General features: G+C 38.5%; 1 protein-coding gene across 3 annotated transcripts in view; it reads left to right on the forward strand.

Moving 5' to 3' along the window:
- cdh4 (cadherin 4, type 1, R-cadherin (retinal)) overlaps positions 1 to 19,769 on the forward strand; it is a 412,242-nt gene that overhangs the window by 100,840 nt on the left and 291,633 nt on the right. For all 3 annotated transcript variants that reach the window (XM_046875037.1, XM_046875039.1, XM_046875038.1), the window contains one exon: positions 3,872 to 4,021. In XM_046875037.1, the coding sequence (XP_046730993.1) occupies positions 3,872 to 4,021 (150 nt within the window). The remainder of the gene's footprint in view (positions 1 to 3,871; positions 4,022 to 19,769) is intronic.

Genomic DNA, 19,769 nt, shown 5'->3' on the forward strand with positions numbered 1-19,769 from the left:
GAGTTCCATCAGGCTTGGAACAGAGGGAAAAAAAATATAAGCCTGTTGTTTCTTTAGTTATTTGATGCTTAGGACCAGAAATGAAATAAAAAGAAAAGAATAAAAGGGAGTTGGGAGGCATATGGGAGCAGCCTCGCTGTGGGGATTTCAGTTCTGCCACGAGTTCACTAGATATTAGTATGTTGCATTGGAACAGAAACGGATCAACCACTGGGACTGTGTTTCTCTTCAGCATCTTTCATCCATCTCCAACGAGTCTCTTAGAATTTCTTGTTCGGTGCCTTGTATTGCTTGCACTTTTTATTTATTTGTTGTTCAAATATTCATGTGCGACTAAAAGGCAGTGGTGACCAGATAAAGAAAATAAGGTGACATGGTTCCCTGTTAAGGATCGTTTCAGCCATGTAGCCTCAGGGTCCCTGGTCCCATCATGGGCTCAGGTTAGAAATAATCCCATAGCTTTCCAGGTTGCTTGCTGCCGTTTTCTGTTTTGAGAAATAAGGCAAAAGAGACTTCTCAGTAGTTCTTGCCCAAACAACTCTCTTAAAGCTACGCAGCAGCTTCTAAAGATTCTACAGACGAATAGTTAGTTAGATGAATCCTCACATTCTCACAAATGTACCTTGAATTTTTAGTAAACCTGTTCTGGTATGGGAAAGGCTCTTGTTGTATTGAATGTGACATCAGTTTTCTTAAGAAGCAAACATCTTCAGATGTCTTTGGCGAAGCTGTGGGCCTAAAGATGACCAGATGGCCATCGGAGACAAGGCCAGGGTGGGTTTTTTCTGGAGTTCAGGGCACCTGTTCAGGGCAGCTAATTCACACTCACTGAACGTGTCTGTATGTCTTTGTGTCAATCTATATGGTACATACTCTCCACCATCTGAGGCATCCTACAGCACATCATACTTCTTCTAGCTTACTTTTCTGCCAGCAATATTCTCTGTTGTCGGCCTGCCAGCAATATAAATCCTTTTGTTAGTCATTCTGCTGGAAGTCAAGTTCCAGTGCTGTTGCTGCCATTGTTATGAGATATTGTCTGAACAGAATTTTCTCAAGGTCTATGCTGGTATGAGCCAAAATGAGATCATAATTGGATGAACATTGTGTCACTCTGTCTCTTTTACATCTGGCACAGGCGAGAGTATGAGAGCTGGCTTTGTGTTAATGATCTATATAAAAGTGATGTATAAGATGTATTTATATTTGTAATGTATTAGTAATGTATTAAACGTAACTGCATATAATGCTGTCGCTATAAAAATATATGAACACATTTCAAAATTCAATAAATCAGTGCTGCTGAATTCTTCAATCTGATTGGTCAAAAGGCGTTGATTATTCTTCCCAGCTGCGAGGCCGAATCCTAGGTTCACATTTATTATAATAAATGTGCACTATATGGACAAAAGTTTGTGGTGACCTGGTCATGCCTTTTTTGAACATCCTATCCACATTTAGTCCCCATTTGCTCTTCTTCCACTCTTTAAGGAATATGACCTACTAGATTTTAAAGTGTGCTTGTGGAGATTTTGTGCTCATTCACCCACTAGGGTGTTAGTAAATTCAGGTACTAATGTAAGTTGAGGAGGTGTAGTTACTCTGAGATCTTCCACCCCCACCCATGTAAACCATATCTTCATGAAACTCACTTTGTGCATGGGTTCATTGTCAAGCTAGAACACGTTATTTATTTATTTATTTATTTATTTATTTATTTATTTATTTATTTATTTATTTATTTATTTATTTGTATGCCTATAGTTTTGTGGAAACAGTTTAGGAGAGAACCTCAAATGGCTGGAAAGGTCAGGTGTCCCAGTACTTTTGTCTGTATAGTGTATTAGTTTACTCTTAGTATAGTATACTCTTAGTAAACTCAAGATTTTGGGAGGAGTGAGGGCTGAAAGCTGCTATAGAGGCAGTGATACCAGGAACTAGCTTGTTCCATGACATTCCATGACATTTAATGGATCAATGGTTCCAGACATAATGTTTTGAGAGAGTACTAAACTTTGGGGTGGTAACTCCTTTGTTAGTAAAAACATTGCATTTAATTTTTATTTAATATAACAGGAGTAAGTTAGTGTGCTGTAGATGGCACTCCCAGGGCACGGAACCTCAGGCCCAGGGTATAATCCTAAGATTAGACGATTGTGGATCCTGGCTTCCAATCCTGTGTGACTTGAACCAGGATAAAGTGGTTACTATAGATGAATGAAGGGTTTGGGAACTGAGAAACCTCCAGAGATTAAGGCTTCCCAGGGAAGAAAAGTTTTTTCTTTTCTTTCTTTTTTTTTTTTAGAGTAAGTCTTATTCAAGATTTAAACACAGCTTTGAAATCAAGTCTAATGTCCCAGCCCTGCCAGTAAACTTTTATCACTAAAACAAAAAAACATTATTCAACCTGCAGCCTGTAGTCCAAATTCCTCTTCTTGGTGACACCTTCTTCCTTGATCTCCGTCTCATCAGCAGGAGTTAGGAATAAAATGTTGATGAGCCAGGGTGAAGAAGAAGAGATCAGCCCTTCATAATCCATTGTTGCCTGTCTTTCGTCCTTCCTCCCATCCTCTCTTGCAATCATCCTGCATTTTATCTCCTGAGCCATTACAGTCACATCCAACTGAGATAAAAACCAAAGAAAGTATCGGTAGACATGGTATGTTTACTCTCTTTCCCAATTACTTTGTATAGAATCTTTTATACTAAAGAGATATAATTAGTCCAAATATTGTAGACTAGGATTTTATTAGATTAAAATGTTTTTTTGCTGTTTTCATTGTTCCAAATGTAAAAGGTTAGTAGTTAGTAACTAATGTTGCATCATTCTTTCAACTAATTTGAACAAGTGACTGTCTACATTGAATTCTGTACATTCAGGTCCAAATTTCACAAGACATACAAAAGTAGCTCTTGCCATCTACACATTCAGTCTATGATATTAACAATTGTACCAAATAAGGTCTACTCTAAATGGTAAATTGAATATAAATTAAAGGAAACACTTACAATTATTTATGATATTGCTCTCAGGCTTAAGACGAGCTGAATGTCTATAAGAATGTGTGCAGATTTTCATTTTTACATATAAAACCATGGATGCTTTCAATTTTGTTTTGTATTCCAGCTTGTTTATGTGAATTGTGAGTTTATCACTTTGACTGCTATGACATCATCACTGTCAGTATTCATCTATAAAACAGTTATCCATAGCAACAGGACTGACGTAGTGACTAATTTTCTGACTCAATCTGAAAAAAAAAATAGCAGTGTGATTCAAAACTGCTGCAACAAACACTGACAATTGTCACTGATACACCCAGGCTCGAGCACATGTCCACGCGATCGGCTTCTAAACCTATAACGAGCAGGTTACCAGCAACCGTAATATTTTCTTGACTGTTTTTCTTTCCATGGTGATATTTTGCCAGTCCAGTTCAACATTCTGAATGAATTGCCCCGACATACTGTATGTGCTGGCTAGCGGAGGCATGACTGTGATTTGTCATGCCGATTGAACCTTTGAGTAGGAACCCCACTGCTGGCTTGATAAGCTCTCTCTTGGACACAGGTGTTCTCATGACAAGCCTGAATTGCTTTGTAAACCTGACATGGAACAACACTGTGAAAAATAACAGCATGGGCAATAAAACAGGTGTGGAAAGATGGGTCTTTCTTTGGTATCTGGTTTCTTGGAGTTCTTTTGTGCTGACACTCTCGCTTGCTAGTGATGTCTTATTTTGAATGAGGTTACAGGTCTCATGACTCTCCTTCTAAATTAGATTCGGTCAGTTCTTAATGTAATATTGCCTCTTCGCAAGGCTCATAGTGTTTTTGTAGGCTGAATTGTAATTTGTTTTTTTCCCCCCAGATTGTTGTCAAGGCCAATTCCCATCACAAGCACCATCACAATCTTAGTCACCACCAGCGAGGGTTTTCCACCAATAATTTGCACTGGCAAGACCGGATCATTTCTCCAATCAGTACGCCTGAACACGCCAGGAGAGCGTCTCCATTTTGGGTGAGTGAGCTCTAGCTTTGTACCATCATCTTTTGTACTACCGTAATTTCCGGACTATTAAGCGCACCCACTGAATTTAAAAAAGATTTTTATTTTGAACATAAATAAGCCGCACCTGTCTATAAGCCTACACTGAATCTAATGAACTTTACACAGGCTTTAACGAAAGACAGTGTCTGTTACACGGCTTGTATCTAAACAGTAGCCTACCAAGAAAGTCATTGTTCACTGTCTTCCTCCTTCCTTTCACAACTATTTCTCTCGGGAGTTTTTTTTTGGCATCGTCGTGCGTTTAAAAATCACCATCGGTGAAGCTTTTCTCCCGATGCCGTGCAGCTCAGAACACAGGTGAAGTGTGTTTTTTCATGCCCGGTTGTTTTCAGCGTGACGAATGATTCACATTTCCTGTTAACAGTCCGAGTGAGCGGCAGATCAAACGTCAGAGGAACATCATCCATATTTATGATGTGGTGCGGCCCGATTCAGTGGGAGCGCATCTGATTTAATATAAAGAGTTTCATTGGTTCACCTGAACCCGTTCCGCAATTTCATTGGTCTAATGTTATGGGGCTTGTGAAACCGGGAAAAACCCAGGAAAAAGCCATAAATTAGCCGCTGAATTGGTTTAAAGAGTGGGAAAAAATTAGTGACTTATAGTCCGGAAAATACGGTATTAATATTAGACAGTTATAGACTTTACAGAAATTTCACATATGTGATTATACAAGTACTATATAAAGTTGCATTATTCAATGACCTGAAATTACACAACACATAAAACATGACTAATTTATGATTGAAGCTGCATGTGGAAAAATAACATGTACAAAAAAAAAAAAAAAAAGAAAACAAACATTAAAAACTTGGTGAATCATGAAAAATTAATCAGGTGGGGAAAATAACTGAATCATAAAAATAAACAGTAAAAAAATTTTTCAGTTAGAATATGTGGAATATATCACAGGTGAAAAGAAGTCATTTATGTAGGGGAAACTGAAAAAAATTGCAGGTGCACAGAAAAATCATATGTAAATAAATCAATAAAATCATGTTTACATGTGTAAGAAATGTATGGAGTCCAAGAGGCAGAAGTGTTTAAATTCCCATGAAAAGTGTGTGACTTTTTTTGTAAAAGAAAACCCAAACTTTTCGAGTTAATATTCGATCGTATTCAATATTTCACAAGTCAAACAAAACAAAGTTGTACTTGTGAGCGTTGCCTCTAAATGATGAATGATAAATGATCAGAACTGTAGCTCTTGAGCCTCCTTGAGAAAGACTCTCACATTTGAACCCTTGGGTCCATCCTTTTTCTGTAGTCCAAGGAGAACAGAAAGATTTCTGAATCACAGCATGACAAAAGAACATACTCAGGAGCCTCCATCCAGGTGAAGAAGAGTCTTAGCATTATCTAGTGTGGAGAATTGATCGGCGAAGGCATTCAGCGGGGTATAGGGGTCTCGTCGTTCTCGTGCTCCGAGAACAATTCGGGTCGCTCGAAAATCTCAAGACGAATGAGCGCAATTTGGATGGTTTATGATCTATGCAAATGTTGTGCTATACGTCTGCTGCAGTGCGTGTAGTGGAAGTGCCGTCTTTCTCTATATCTATGGGATGTTCAAGGATTATTGCTGTTAGATTTATTTCTAGAAGTCAGCAGGGATTTTACTAGGCTGTACATCAGTAACACATCAGAACAGAAGCACAACTAAACAAAAACTACACACGCACCATCCACAAGGTCAGAGGGTGTTATCTATGCATGTGAAAACTCAGGTCTGTCTTATCTTTCAGTCAGGCCCCTCAGGATGGGTTGAGTTTTTCTGTACACAAGCCTTTTCCTCACCTACTCTGTTGTGTCTGTGTACTTCTCTGATTACACATGGGGATTACAGCAATCTCTAAACACACTCACACACACACAAACACACACACATGAACCAAGCCCAAAGAGGCAGATTAACAACAAGAAAAACTTGAACCACCCACAAAGTATGAAGTTTGCAAATGTGAAAAACAGCTTGGAATTAGTGGGAGAAATGGTTCTCTAACCTCATTCCCCACCTTTGCCACTTAAGACGTTTGGGCTTAGCAGACCTCCCTCTGTGGGTGTTTACATGTAGCACTTCTCGAAGACACAGTTGTCAGTTGCTATTTTTCAGCACTGAGAAAGGGTTACATCTGTGCACTCAGTGAGAAGAACCGAACTCCTTCAAGCACACAGGATTTTATTTATATTTTTTTTCTTCTGTTATTGTTGTTTTGGGGGTCTATCGGGACATAGTTAAGAGCTGCAGAGTACTGCGGCTAAAATAATACACCGAGCAGACTAGCATAGACAGGGAAAGAAAAAGTATTGACTCCTGATGTACAGATAATTATAATAAAACGAGGGCAGATCTCAAGCTCCACGTCAGTATGAATTAGCATGAGAGCATGTCGAAGGTAAAACCAGATTATACAGCACTAGCGTAACGATCGAGGCCCTTTAAAAGCAGCGGCAATATAGCAGGTAATGAAATGCATTATACATCGATTTATACATTTATTCATCCTGCTGCCCAGGGTGAATTAATAGTGAGGCAAAACTCTATCTGAACACCCAATTTGAATTCAAATACAAAAAGATCTGTTGAGATTTGATTTCTATTTGCTATTAGGTGTGAATGGTATAGAGACTTATTAGTGCTTATTAGTGTTGGTGTTAAAAATCATTTAGTATTAAAACATTTCCATATAAAGAGACTTTTATTCAGAATTTTTTTCTTAGATCTTCTTGATCTTAATTGGATTTGTACCTTATACTTAATTATGTGTTATATTTACAATGTTGTGCACATTATTAATTTATTTGTTTGATCACACAATTCAAACAACTGAAAAGAGAATTTTCCAGATCCTCACTCAGTGAATCACATTGAGATTTTACACACTACGTATAGATTTCAGTCAGCAACATTTAACAAATGTCTTGACTAATATCACACACACACACACACACACACACACACACACACACACACACAAATCACAGCTTGCCTCGTGCAGCACACAGTGTGCTGAGCCAAAATCAGCTAGCTTTTCACTTAGATGAATATGGCAGGTGCTTGTCAGATAAATAGGAGTTTGAAGCTGCAGATGGGAGCAGCAGAGTTCAGGAGCAAAGTAAAAGTGCTGAGAACTGACACACTGGCCTTGACTCAGAGACAGAATGAGTGAAAAGGTGGGCTGAGAGATGAGGGGGCACCATGCTTGGATACCAGCAATGAAGCATTAGTTTCAGGGTTTTTAACACGTACTTGATTCCCCTGAACAGTGCGCACACACACACACACACACACACACACACACACACACACACACACACACACACACACCTTGCACCATTCAATAAAGGAGCATATAACAATCTATCGTTCATGAAACCATCACTGAATAAGGCAACAAATGAAGCCTACTTTATTTTCATCAAGTTATCAAGGTGTGCATTAAGCCTGCACAAGCCACCCACGCGAGCGCAACCTCCCCGAAGCCAAGCTCTGAAAGAACCTAGCGGGAAATATACGTAATATTCATCATGAACTGTCCTTGGACCTCGCTATGAAAGAGTAAACGTAACCGAAACGTCTTGACCTCCAACCAGCTGATCTCTGGCTAAAGGCTGAACACCCACATGAAGACAAAATCCCTATGTTAGTGATTACAGTTCTAAACCTCAAGCAAGGTCTTGTGTGCGGCAGGAAAAATCCGATCGCACACTTTTCTTTAGTTTAGCCATGGATAGCATGCAGTGTTAGCAAGAACAAGACGTCCAGCTGAAGCCTAGACACTGAATTTGAAACTAAATTAGATGCAGGGAAAGCAGCAGTCAGGGGGTCCCTTTCTATACATTTTAAAAAAGGATTTCTCCTTGGTCTTTCTCTTTTCCTCCTTCCTAGCGACTCCATCCTCAGCATTCTTCTACCAATATACCCCATGTCCCTCCTCTGCACATGTCCAAACCATCTCTCGCTTTGTCCACAAAATGTCCCTCTAATAAACTTATTTCTAATCCTGTCCATCCTCATCACTCCCAATAAAAATCTCAGCATCTTCAGCTCTGCTACCTCCAGCTCCACTTCCTGTCTTTTACTCAATGCCACTGTCTCTAAACCATACAACATCACAGGTCTCACCACTGTCCTATAAACTTTCCCTTTCACTCTCCCTTTCTCCACCTACTCCAACCTGCCAGCACTCTTTTCTTCACTTCTCTAACACACTCTCCATTACTTTGCACTGTTGACCCCAGGTATCTGAACTCCTTCACCTTCTCCACCTCTTCTCCCTGCAACCGCACCCCTCCACTGCCCTCCCTCTCATTCACACACGTACTCTGTCTTATTCGTACTGACTTTCATTCCCCTTCTCTCCAGCACATATCTCCACCTCTCCAGGCTCTTCTGAAAATGCTCCCTACTCTCACCACTAATCACAATATCATCCGCAAAGATCACATTAGCTCGTCCTTCAATCTGTCCATCACCGCTGCAAACAGGACAGGGCTCAGAGCCGATCCTTGATGCAGTCCTACCTTCACCTTGAACCAGTCTGCCATTCCTACTGCAAACTTTACTTCACAGTCCTCACTCTCCTCCTCTTCTTATTCTTCACCAAAGCCATTATACAGACCACCATCCAATGCTGTCTAGCTACACTGTCCCTTGCCAACCCCTTACAGTTCCCAATCTCTTTTAGGTTGCATCTCCTGCATAGAATGTACTCTTCCTGTGTGCACCTTTCTCCACTCTTATACATCACCATATGCTCCTCTTTCTTCCTAAAATAAGTGTTCACCACTGCAATGTTCATCCTTTCAGCAAAATCTACCCTTCCACAATCCTCTCCTTAAGGCCATACCTACCCATCACCTCTTCATCACCTCTGTTCCCTTCACCTACATGCTCATTAAAGTCTGCCCCAATCACCAATCGTTCACATTCATCACTCTATCAGAAACTCTCTTTACCTCCACTACACTCTTATTGTACTCTTCCTTCAGTATCACTCCTACACCATTTCTCTTTCCATCCACACCATGAAAGAACAGTTTAAACCCACCTCCAATGTTCCTGGTCTTACTCCCTTTGCACTTGGTCTCCTGAACACACAACATATCTAGCTTTCTCCTCTTCATCATATCAGCTAACTCGCTCCCTTCACCATAGTACCAACATTTAAAGTACCCACCCGAACCTCCACTCTCCTTCACTTCTCCTTTCCCTGCTGTGTTTGTATATATCTTCCCCCTCTGGTTTGAAGTGGGTTGGAGTGGAAGATCTCCTGCTATAGAACTCAACCCTATTGAATTTTTCATGCTGACTGCATCTCTACAAGCACACATTTCAAAATCAGTAAAGTGAAGGTTATTATAACAGCAAATTAGGATTAAATGTGGAATGGTATTTAAAAAACACATATACATATTTTATGGTAAGGTGTCGACAAACTTTTGTCCATATAAGGTATTTACGGTGGAACTTGAATCCAGTTTATGTTAATGCATAGAGGAGCAGCAGATGCGTAGGTGTGTGTGTGTCTGTGCGTGTGTCTGTGTGGAATGTGTTAGCGTAGAATCTATAGAGCATGTTGATTGGGGTTAAACATGTCCAATATATATATATATATATATATATATATATATATATATATATATATATATATATATATATATATATATATATATATATATTTTTTTTTTTTTTTTTTTGCTTCAAGCTGTTTCAGTATTGTCACATAAATATCTTTGGTAATGTTTTCCCTTTCTTTATTTAGCTATTTAACTGCTATTATGAAGCCAGGCTGCTGTTAGATTTCATTAAACACCACAGTATGCAAGAACACATTCAAAAGTGTCACTGAGAATCACATGTTCATATGAATGCACTTAAGTCCTGTATTATTTGGCCTTTGCACAGTTTCTATGAACAGACATTTGTTTAGCGTTTATAGCCAGTGCTTTGTAAAAGTTAATCCATAAACTGCATCCTTATGTTTACTGACTCTGGAGAGTATTCAGGAGGTTTGACCATTTTCTCAGAATGGAGCTTTCTGGCTTAAAAAAAACTGTTGTTGTGTCAGTGCAGCTTAAATCTTCAGATGCATTAAAATTGTATGTTGGCTTCATCTTCATTAAGAAACAAATTGTCAACGATGCATCGATCCACACATCAGTCAGAAATGCCACCATCCTGGCATACGATTTTAAGCTTTTAAACATCTGTCGTGTTGTATGCATTGATGAGAACAACAAGCAGATTAGCTGTGAAAGTGTTTATCTGCTGCTTTGCTGCCTAATTGAGCAAAATGTGGGCAGATTGGTTAGTGAAGACACTACTATTATGTATATTACACTCATTTCTTAAGAATCAAAATGGTTTCCAAGTAAATCGAAGATTGAAATAACAATTCCTTTGAGTAGTTGCTAAAAATGCAGGCTTGCAATCAGTGGTGAATGAAGTACACAAAGCATGTAGCTGAGTTCAAGTGGAGATACTCTCGATAAAATAGGACTCCAGTAAAAGTTTTCCCTTTAAACTTTCAATTAAGTAAAACTTTCTTTCGGCTTCTCCCATTAGGGGTCGCCACAGCGAATCCTCCACATGTTTGATTTGGTACATGTTTTTACGCTGGATGCCCTTCCTAACGCAACCCTCCCCATTTATCCGGGCTTGGGACCGGCACTAAGAGTGGCTGGGGTTGGTTCCCTGACCGGGGATCGAACCCGGGCCGCAGCAGTGAGAGCGCCGCATCCTAACCACTAGACCACCAGGGGACCTTAAACTTTCACTTGAGCAAAAGTATAAAAGTATCTGCCTTCAAATGTACTTAAGTATCCAAAGTACTATGTTTTTTAATGGTGATAATGTTCCTATTATCATTTTTGTCACAAGATTCTTTGCTTAATCAACGCTTAACACACTAATCTATTAATAGAAGGATATTAATGGGTCAAACACTGATTGATTTCTATTCAAATTATAATGAGCCCAAAACCTTGTATTTCAACTACTTAACAAAATCACGCAAATGAGGCCACAGGTGTTGTGGCGAGTTCAAGTCTGGAGATTCTTGTGTCATTTATTCCTCTCTAAAAGTTCTGCTTGCTGGTGAACTGAAGCTGAACTGTATGTTGGTGATAAGTAGATACCACCAAGCGCCAATCAAAACAAGTTCATAACAGAGCGCGTGTTTGATCCTGATTGGTGGAAGGCTGCACGTTTGACCAGTTATGTTTTTATCCAGACATAAATAATGTATGTTGGTGATAAGTAGATACCACCAAGCGGCAATCAAAACAAGTTCATAACGTGTTCGATCCTGATTGGTGGATCACTGCACGTTTTTATCCAGTCATAAATAAAAAGGAACGATTTCACAAAATCTAGTCAAGTAAAAAGTCAGATATTTGACTTTAAAATGTAGTGAAGTTAAAGTCTCATCAAATGAAAAAATTCAGGTAAAATACATATAACGTCAAAAAGCTACTGAAGTAAAGGAACGAATTACATTTACTTGTTACTGTCCACTACTGCTTGCAAGAGGTCGTACAGTTATGCAGTTCATACAGTTACATTAGTCTCACCATATATTCATGGGCGTAAATCCCGGATTTGTCCCCCCAAAAAATATTTAAAAAATATCGCACTCTCTATTGTGAAAAATATATGTATGCATACCTAATTAATTGTGTAAGTAGAAAAAAAAAATGCAAAAAATGTATTTAGAAACAGTTCCCCTCCTTCCTCACAGTGGTTTGACCCACTGCCTGCTTTCCCAGTTCATCTCACCTACTCTACACACACGAGTCAGGTGTGTGTCTGTGGCCCAATTAATGTTCAACTCCATTAACTAGGGTATTTTATTCACTATAAATAAAGCGATTCTCTTTATTGTAGTTGATGCAGACTCATTCATAAATTAGTTGCGGCAATAAATGCTGATTATTGATGTAATTTTCCATGAATCTGCTCTATTAGCGATTAAAATATGACTTATCTAGTTAACGTTAGCTTGTTTACAATAGCTTGTAGCATAGTGCACTGCAACTAACACTGCAACTAATGTACTAGTGCACTGCAACTAACACTGCAACTAATGTACTAGTGCACTGCAACTAACACTGCAACTAATGTACTAGTGCACTGCAACTAATGTACTAGTGCACTGCAACTAACACTGCAACTAATGTACTAGTGCACTGCAACTAACACTGCAACTAATGTACTAGTGCACTGCAACTAACAATGCAACTAATGTACTAGTGCACTGCAACTAACAATGCAACTAATGTACTAGTGCACTGCAACTAAGAATGCAACTAATGTACTAGTGCACTGCAACTAACGCCAAAGCCGTTTCCCATGCAGTGTTTTATTTGGGACGATTTGGCATAATGTTACTTAACATTAACTGCCACAATTAGCATATTGTTTAGCTGTGCATTTACTAAATGGGCACTGTGCTACGTCTGAATTGACACCACTGTATTTTTTGTATAATCAATTTCTATTTTGTTCTTAAGTGTCTTAATTAATTTTAAATAAAAATTGTAACTTTTTTTTTAAATTCCTTGTTTCGCTTTGTCATTGAACCTGAGAAAAAACTTGGAAAATAACCATAATGTCTTCATGCTACAATAATAATGATAAAAGCAAAGTGTTTCACTGTGGGGACACTGTGTCTTTATAAGTACAATTTGACTGTATTATTTGTGTCCCCTTCAAAAATTGCTCATAAGAAATTTTATATTTATTGTCCCCCCCCTAGTGTTAAATGAAATTTACAACCATGCATATATTGTAAATTAAATCTAAGACTTTTATCTTATTAAATGGAAGGTTGTGTATGCTGCGCTGATGTGTTGTATCTGGTATAAATTCGGTATTGTCTGGGTGTATACATGTGCAATCCGAAGAAATAAGTGCATCAAGAATGCGTTAAAAAACTAAAAAAACGAACAACAAGCCGTTTTCATTTCAAAGTCTTTCTTTTTCTGAGGTCGTCATGCCAATGTCATCTTTTGCTTTAATTAAACTTTTTTTTTGTTCTTTCACCGCTACCAAATCCCTGAGGATGCGTCCATTGTTCTCATGCAGACACACAATGTGGCGAAAGTGAAAGCAGTCATTAAGCAGCGCCGCTGTCTCCTGAGCTGTCTGCTGTTTTATAGGAATAGGGCAAAGGAGTGTCCACCTCTGCTTCTCCCATTTACTCTCACGATACTGAATCTGGACTAATGACTTTATTTGCTCTGTTGGCCAGACAGTAGGGAATTGTCTAAAGAAAGCTGTCTTAATTTTCACCGATGATACCATATTCACTGCCTGACTTTTTTAATTGCTGAGCTATAATTGAGTTTGTGATTTTGTTCTTTTCATCCTTAACCTCGATTAATATTAATTCCTTTTCTAATTACCTAATTTCAATACTACTCTACACTCATTATATACAGTGGGGGTGGTGGGGGGGTGGCATTGTAGAGTGTGTGCAGACTGAAATAGCTTGTTTGCAAATGCAGTACTGAATAATGAATAAATAAGTAATTAGGCCGTTTTTAGCTTTTTTTAAATGGTTGATTATGTAATATTTGGAAAGAGTTCTCAGTGTCCAGGTGAGTTGGTACCGGGCCGCACAGAAATAATACATAACTTACATTATTTAAATTTGATTTTTTATCTGATTCTGAACGATGTTTTATTTTGGAAAATTACCGGATTTTCTCCTCCACATCTGTCTATGACTCACTCTTGATGCATGTCATGATGCCTCGGTCACACGTCTTACCTCCATCCGCTACCTTCTTAAAGGGGCTCCGGCCGCTAACTCATAATACATTACCGCTAAATTCAAACCACCAGTCGAGCGAAATGAACAAAAAACAACACAGTGGATTCACGATTATTATTATATTTAGAAAATACCAATATTACATGAATTGAATTTATTCAATTTTATTTTTTATACATTCTTTTTTATTTTTTTTATAAAATATCATAAAGATATATATATTTTTTAATCAAGCAGGCATTTTATTTAAAATTGTTTTAAAAATGTAAACTCATTAATAAAATGAACACATTTTAATTTTTTTTATATATATGTATTTAAATAACTCTTTTTCAACCCTGCAGTGAAGAGCAGGACGTATTCTGATGAACAACATGCTCAGAGTTTCGAGGAATAGTTCAGGTTTAAACAAAAAAAAAAAGCCCCCTTCAATCTCTTTCTCATGTGACATGACTTTTCATCTACAGTATATTAAATGACACCCGTTCAGAGTGATCTATAACAGCCAAAAAAAAGGGCATGGGAAAAAGAAAAGGAAAACTAGTGGGAAAGGAGATCCATGTTTCAGAAGTGTCTTTACTGCACTCTTAATTTTTCATTTATACTGAGATCCATGATGGAGTAGTCTGGTGACATAGAGCCCACATTTATTCTCTGTGGAATCATGGGTAAGTGTACAAGATTGGTGTTGTCACAAACCTCACCTGAGGTCCATTTCAGCTTCATTGAGTAGTGGATGCTTTTTCTAATAGAGTGATTTCTGCCTTTTTGTCTCTCACAAAAAGGTCGTATTTTAAAATGAGGAGCGATTTAGAAGCACCCCTTCCATAAATGCTATGAGCTTACCGCAGGAACACCAGATGTTATTTGAACGACGGCCCATTATCATGTGGCGATGCAATCTTACTCAGTGTTGTGCTGGAACTACTGTTTTTAAGCAGTTGCCATAATCTTTCAACAATCTGTAGACAGTTAGAGATTACTGCATATTAGTTTATTATTGTCCTCTAGACCTTCATTGGTGGTCATTTTTTGACCATAGGCCTATTTGTAAATATGCTGTGACATTGAGGTCATTAAAATGGCGACAAAACCGATGTGTCTGCTGTATTTATATCACAACATCATGCCACTGCTGAGCATCCACCACTGAAATACCATCTGCTCACACTGATCCTGTGGATACCAATGGATAGGGAGATAAAAGGTTAACAAAGGAGCAATAAAGTCACTAAAACAACCTATTTGCACTATTGCATCCAGAATGTCTAATGGAATTTTATTTCTTCATTTTCTACATAACGCATTAAGGTCAAGAATAGTACACTATCATCAATACTGTCAACAACAAAAATGTGGAAATCCATATTTATTCATATAAAGCCATATTTATAAAAGTCTAGACTACTGTTACCAGTTCATTAGATATTATAATGAAATAATTGTTCATGTTCGAGCACATCATACCTAAAGTGCTGGTTGTTCCGGGATAAACCAAAAGCCTAAGGGAAAAAGTTAAGGGATGGACCTTAAAGCCAGGAGTCTTATCCCTTGGGTCTCCGGGAATGACAATGGAAAGATCTGCAGCGTGGGTCAGGATTCTGGGCAAGAGGTTGTTTGCAATATCTCATGCTCTACGTGAAGGTAATTTTGAAGCTTGTATTCAATAAGGCAGACAGGCACAGAGACACGCCATCGCTGTATAGCCCATTAGATCAAATGAGAAAGCTGATATTCTGTTTGTTAAAGAACATCAGCATTAAATATACATTAGAGCCCAGTCTTTCCATTAATATCTCAAAAACATGTTTTCACAAGGTCTTAACTTGATCTTGTATCATATTATTTGTCTCTTGTATCATGTATGCTTTCTTGCTTTACCTCTTATAGATAATTCGGGCTGTTTACAGCAACACTATGTCTATGTTTATGGTCCAACATAACCTCTGTCTTCAATCTATATTTTTCTGTGTACTGTTTATTGTCATTTTTCCTGCTGAGTAGATGTTTGAATATGAATATGGAGTAGAATGTGGAGTGTTGAAAGACTAGATACTGTATGTCATCCTTATTTGATTTAGGTCTAGTCTAGCTGATTAAACAGAGGGCATCCCCAGTGGAGTAAAATACATGATGAGTATTTAAAACCTATAGGCTGTGTTAAGATTTAGCGAAACAAGTCAGTGACTTTAAATCCAAAATTTATGACAGTAATTGCACGAGTCAATTGATTTTCTGAGCCTTGCATTCAGATTAGACAAGTTCACATCACCAGATATTTCTTAAATAGAAGCATCCAAATGAGGATTATTCACTATCATTTGAACCACAGTCTTCAGCACAAGTACATGCCTTCTGGAAATGCAGATTATAGAAGTTAATGACACCAACAAATTAAAGACTGACAATGATATTTAAATGAAACCATCTTCTTCTTTCAGCTGCTCCCTTTAGGGGTCGGCATAGCAGATCATCCTTCTCCATACCCCCCTGTCCTCTACATCTGCCTCCTTCAATTTAACCACCTGCATGTCTTCCCTCACCACATCCATAAACCTCCTCCTTGGCCTTCCTCTTTTACTCCTTCTTGGCGGCTCCATCCTCAGCGTTCTCCTACCGATATACCTAACCAAACATATCCATATACCAAACATATCCTTTTATTATTTCACAATTATATCACACTTTTAATTTCCTATTTTGCGTTCCGTTTGAATGCAGCGATGTCTTAGATAAGTTGATGCTTTCATGCATCTGTCGAATCTACCATCATTTACATAACAAACCCATGATCATTTCTTATTATTAATACACCCAAGGCTATCATGCGTCTCTACGTTTTGGATTGTCTGTATTGCTATTGATTGAATTGGAATTGACCAGTTGCATGGCTCATAGTGTGTTAGCAGAATGTAGACTTTTTTTTTCTCAAGATGCTTAGAGATTGATGTTGGGGGGAAAAAAACGCATACGTGAATCTTTGACCTCTAAAAAGGCTATCATGAACCATGAAGCACTAGTGGAATTGATTCACCTCGTTTCGACCCGTACACCTGCTTCCAGAATGTCTAACCCCATGAGCACGTCTGGCCATGTACTCATTTATAGCTTAGCTCCCCATGTAGCCTTATTTTTCTCAAGAGCTTTTGTGATTGAAAAATCAGTTTTATTTCTATTAGTGTTTCACAAACCTGGTTGGGTACATTAAAAATAGAGACCACTAGGATTCAGCAGCCTCCCACCTGCAAAAATCAGCCAGTTAAGCTAGACAGAGAGCCGCTCCCACTACATTAACTAGAGAAACAGAAGGGCTTCTCTGTTTTCCTATATTCCACCATCATTGCACGAAACAGCAGTTTCTATAACCAGTAACTGTTTACAGCCAACACAGGATTTCCCCCCCCCCCCTGTTGCTTGGTTCTTTGAGATTTTTAGACTTGGTGCCATGCTTTAAAATGTACTTCCTGTACGATTCAAACCACAATGCCAGCATGGCATATTAGAGATACATCATACATACATGCTTCTGGTAAATAACAGCATCACCTGCTTCTAGACTGGGCTGCAATGTGATATGTAGAAACCCATAAAAGATTCATTCATTCATGTTGATACACGTATGGTTTGTTGTAACGTAGAAATTTCCTATTCAGTATGAAAGTGACAGGTCTGCTAGGTTGGGTGGGGAATGAGGTAGGAGAGAGTACAGGAGGCAGAAGAGCAGAGATTATGATTTAATGATGTTTTTTAGGAGTACGCCTCAACAGAGGAGAAGAAAATACACAGTCTGGCTGCTCGGTTCAGGTTCAGTTCCGTAGGAGTCACTGTCTGGCAATACGTCATTCAACTGAAAATGGAAGAAGTAAAAAAACTATACAGACAATCATTACCTGTTTAAATAAATCAGCCACCCCCCTGTCTTGAGCTTCCTAGAATTTAGAAGGAGGTAATAGACCTTCAGGTGGTAGACCTTCAGTAGAAGTCTTGAGGTGGCAGAGTTTTTTTAATGGCTACCCATTTTTATTTAGTGTCCTGAGTGACTGAATACAATATATCATTAATTACTTAAAAGTATGCTTGGAATACTGTGACTTCTGGCTATATTATTAATAACATTTACTTGGTTTTACCTGATACATAGCTGCTAATTGTACAAGCAGATTCTCTCATAAGTATAATATTGAGAAGCCAGTTACCAATGTACCCCTAGGTTTAGTGGTGGGGTCCGTTGAAGTCCAGCTCTCTCTCTGTCCTGTGCTTTTCTCCCTCTGAATACAGGATATAGTAACTTGCACCAACCTTGATGTGCTCTATCATTAGGTAAGTTTGCAACATCTTGCTTCTAGACAGTGGGCTGGGATTTCTCTGACAGCATATACTGGGTCATCCAAAGGTCTCAAGCTAGCTGGAATGTGATCAAAGAGCACAATTTACGTTTATACACGTATTAGCAGGCTAAGGATCCTCTGTAAGGAGGAGGGCTATTTAGAAGTATATCGATCCTCACGTCCCAGGTTTTGGCACCACTGTGACAGTCCTGGTAGGCTGGGTGTGAAGTGAGGATGCAGGAGGAATGAGTTTTGAGAGAGTGGAGCTGTTCAGGTTTACTTTTACTTTTCAGCTCTAACGCTTGAAGGCACACACAAAGAAATGGAAAATAAAAAAAAAAATACACCCATGCAGGGTCTTGCTGTGTAGCTCAAGTTAAGGTTCAGCTCAGCAGAACTCCTCCTCTCTCTAGTGTTTGGCAGCCTTCTGAAAGAACAACACACAAATTGACTGGCATAAACCTCACACAGGTGTAGACCACCACTTGTTCTGCATGACTCGTCCTGTTTTTGACAGTCAGTACTCGACCACCATGATGTGGTTATTCTTCAAGCTAGAGGGACTAGAAAGTTTAAAGATTTAAAAATAAAACCCAGCATGAGAGTTTATTGCCTAAAGAGAAATCGTCTTCTCTTCTTTCACAAAAGCTTTCGTATCTCAAGCAGAAACACTGCTGTATTCTCTGCACGGATTCAGCCTTGTGTCTAAAGAGCCTCCTGTAGCAGTGTGCAGGTTACCAGATGCAAATCTTGTACTCTGGGTAATGTTCTTTACAGGTGAAGGTTTTCTTATATTATATAATTATACGTGTTTTTTGGCTGTGACAATGTCACTTTGAGTTGAATTGTTTTGCTGCTTGACATATAAGTTATAAGAATAGTTGGACGCACACAATTGTGTTGAACCTAATGAAGACCACTGTATGTTTAAGCAAGGCTGTGTTTTAAGTTGGTATTAAGATCCATCTCAGGTGATCAGATGCAAAGAGCCATTAATTGAATTATGACCCCTAAAATGAGCTTTAGAGTCAAATTTAAGGAAAGCGCATTAATCCATTAGACACCATTTGCTAATTAAAACCATTGGGTACAATGATTGGTCAATACAATCTCACAGTGTCAGACCGCACAGCATTTTTTGTGCCTGCTTTTCAGCTAATCGCGCTTCATGTGCTTCAAACGAATGAAAAGTTGCTCTCAATTGAAAGAGAAGGGAAAAAAACTTGAAGTAAAATGTAAGTTTAAAATACCAAGCCACCTTGAGTGTGAGAGTGTGCTCTTAGTGACGGGATGAAAAAAAATCCCTCAAAAAACCAAAACGTTTGAATGTACTTGATGTCTTAAATGCAAGTTTATTTGTGTTGTATTAATCTATCACATTATTCCACAGACAAAAGTCAGTCAACATGAGTTTCAAACCCAAAGATTTCTAATGACTAAAAGTCTCCCCAGTCCAAACCTCATATGTTAGACATCATTGCAAAATGGTTTGGTAACGTTTATAAGGAGAACACACATATTTAGACACCAATTAATTTCATATAACGAATCGACTCTTGTATAAGGCATAACGGTGTACCTGGAAGGGTAAA

Source organism: Silurus meridionalis, chromosome 19 (genome assembly GCF_014805685.1).
Source record: "Silurus meridionalis isolate SWU-2019-XX chromosome 19, ASM1480568v1, whole genome shotgun sequence".
In the NCBI taxonomy this organism is placed as follows: Eukaryota; Metazoa; Chordata; class Actinopteri; order Siluriformes; family Siluridae; genus Silurus; species Silurus meridionalis.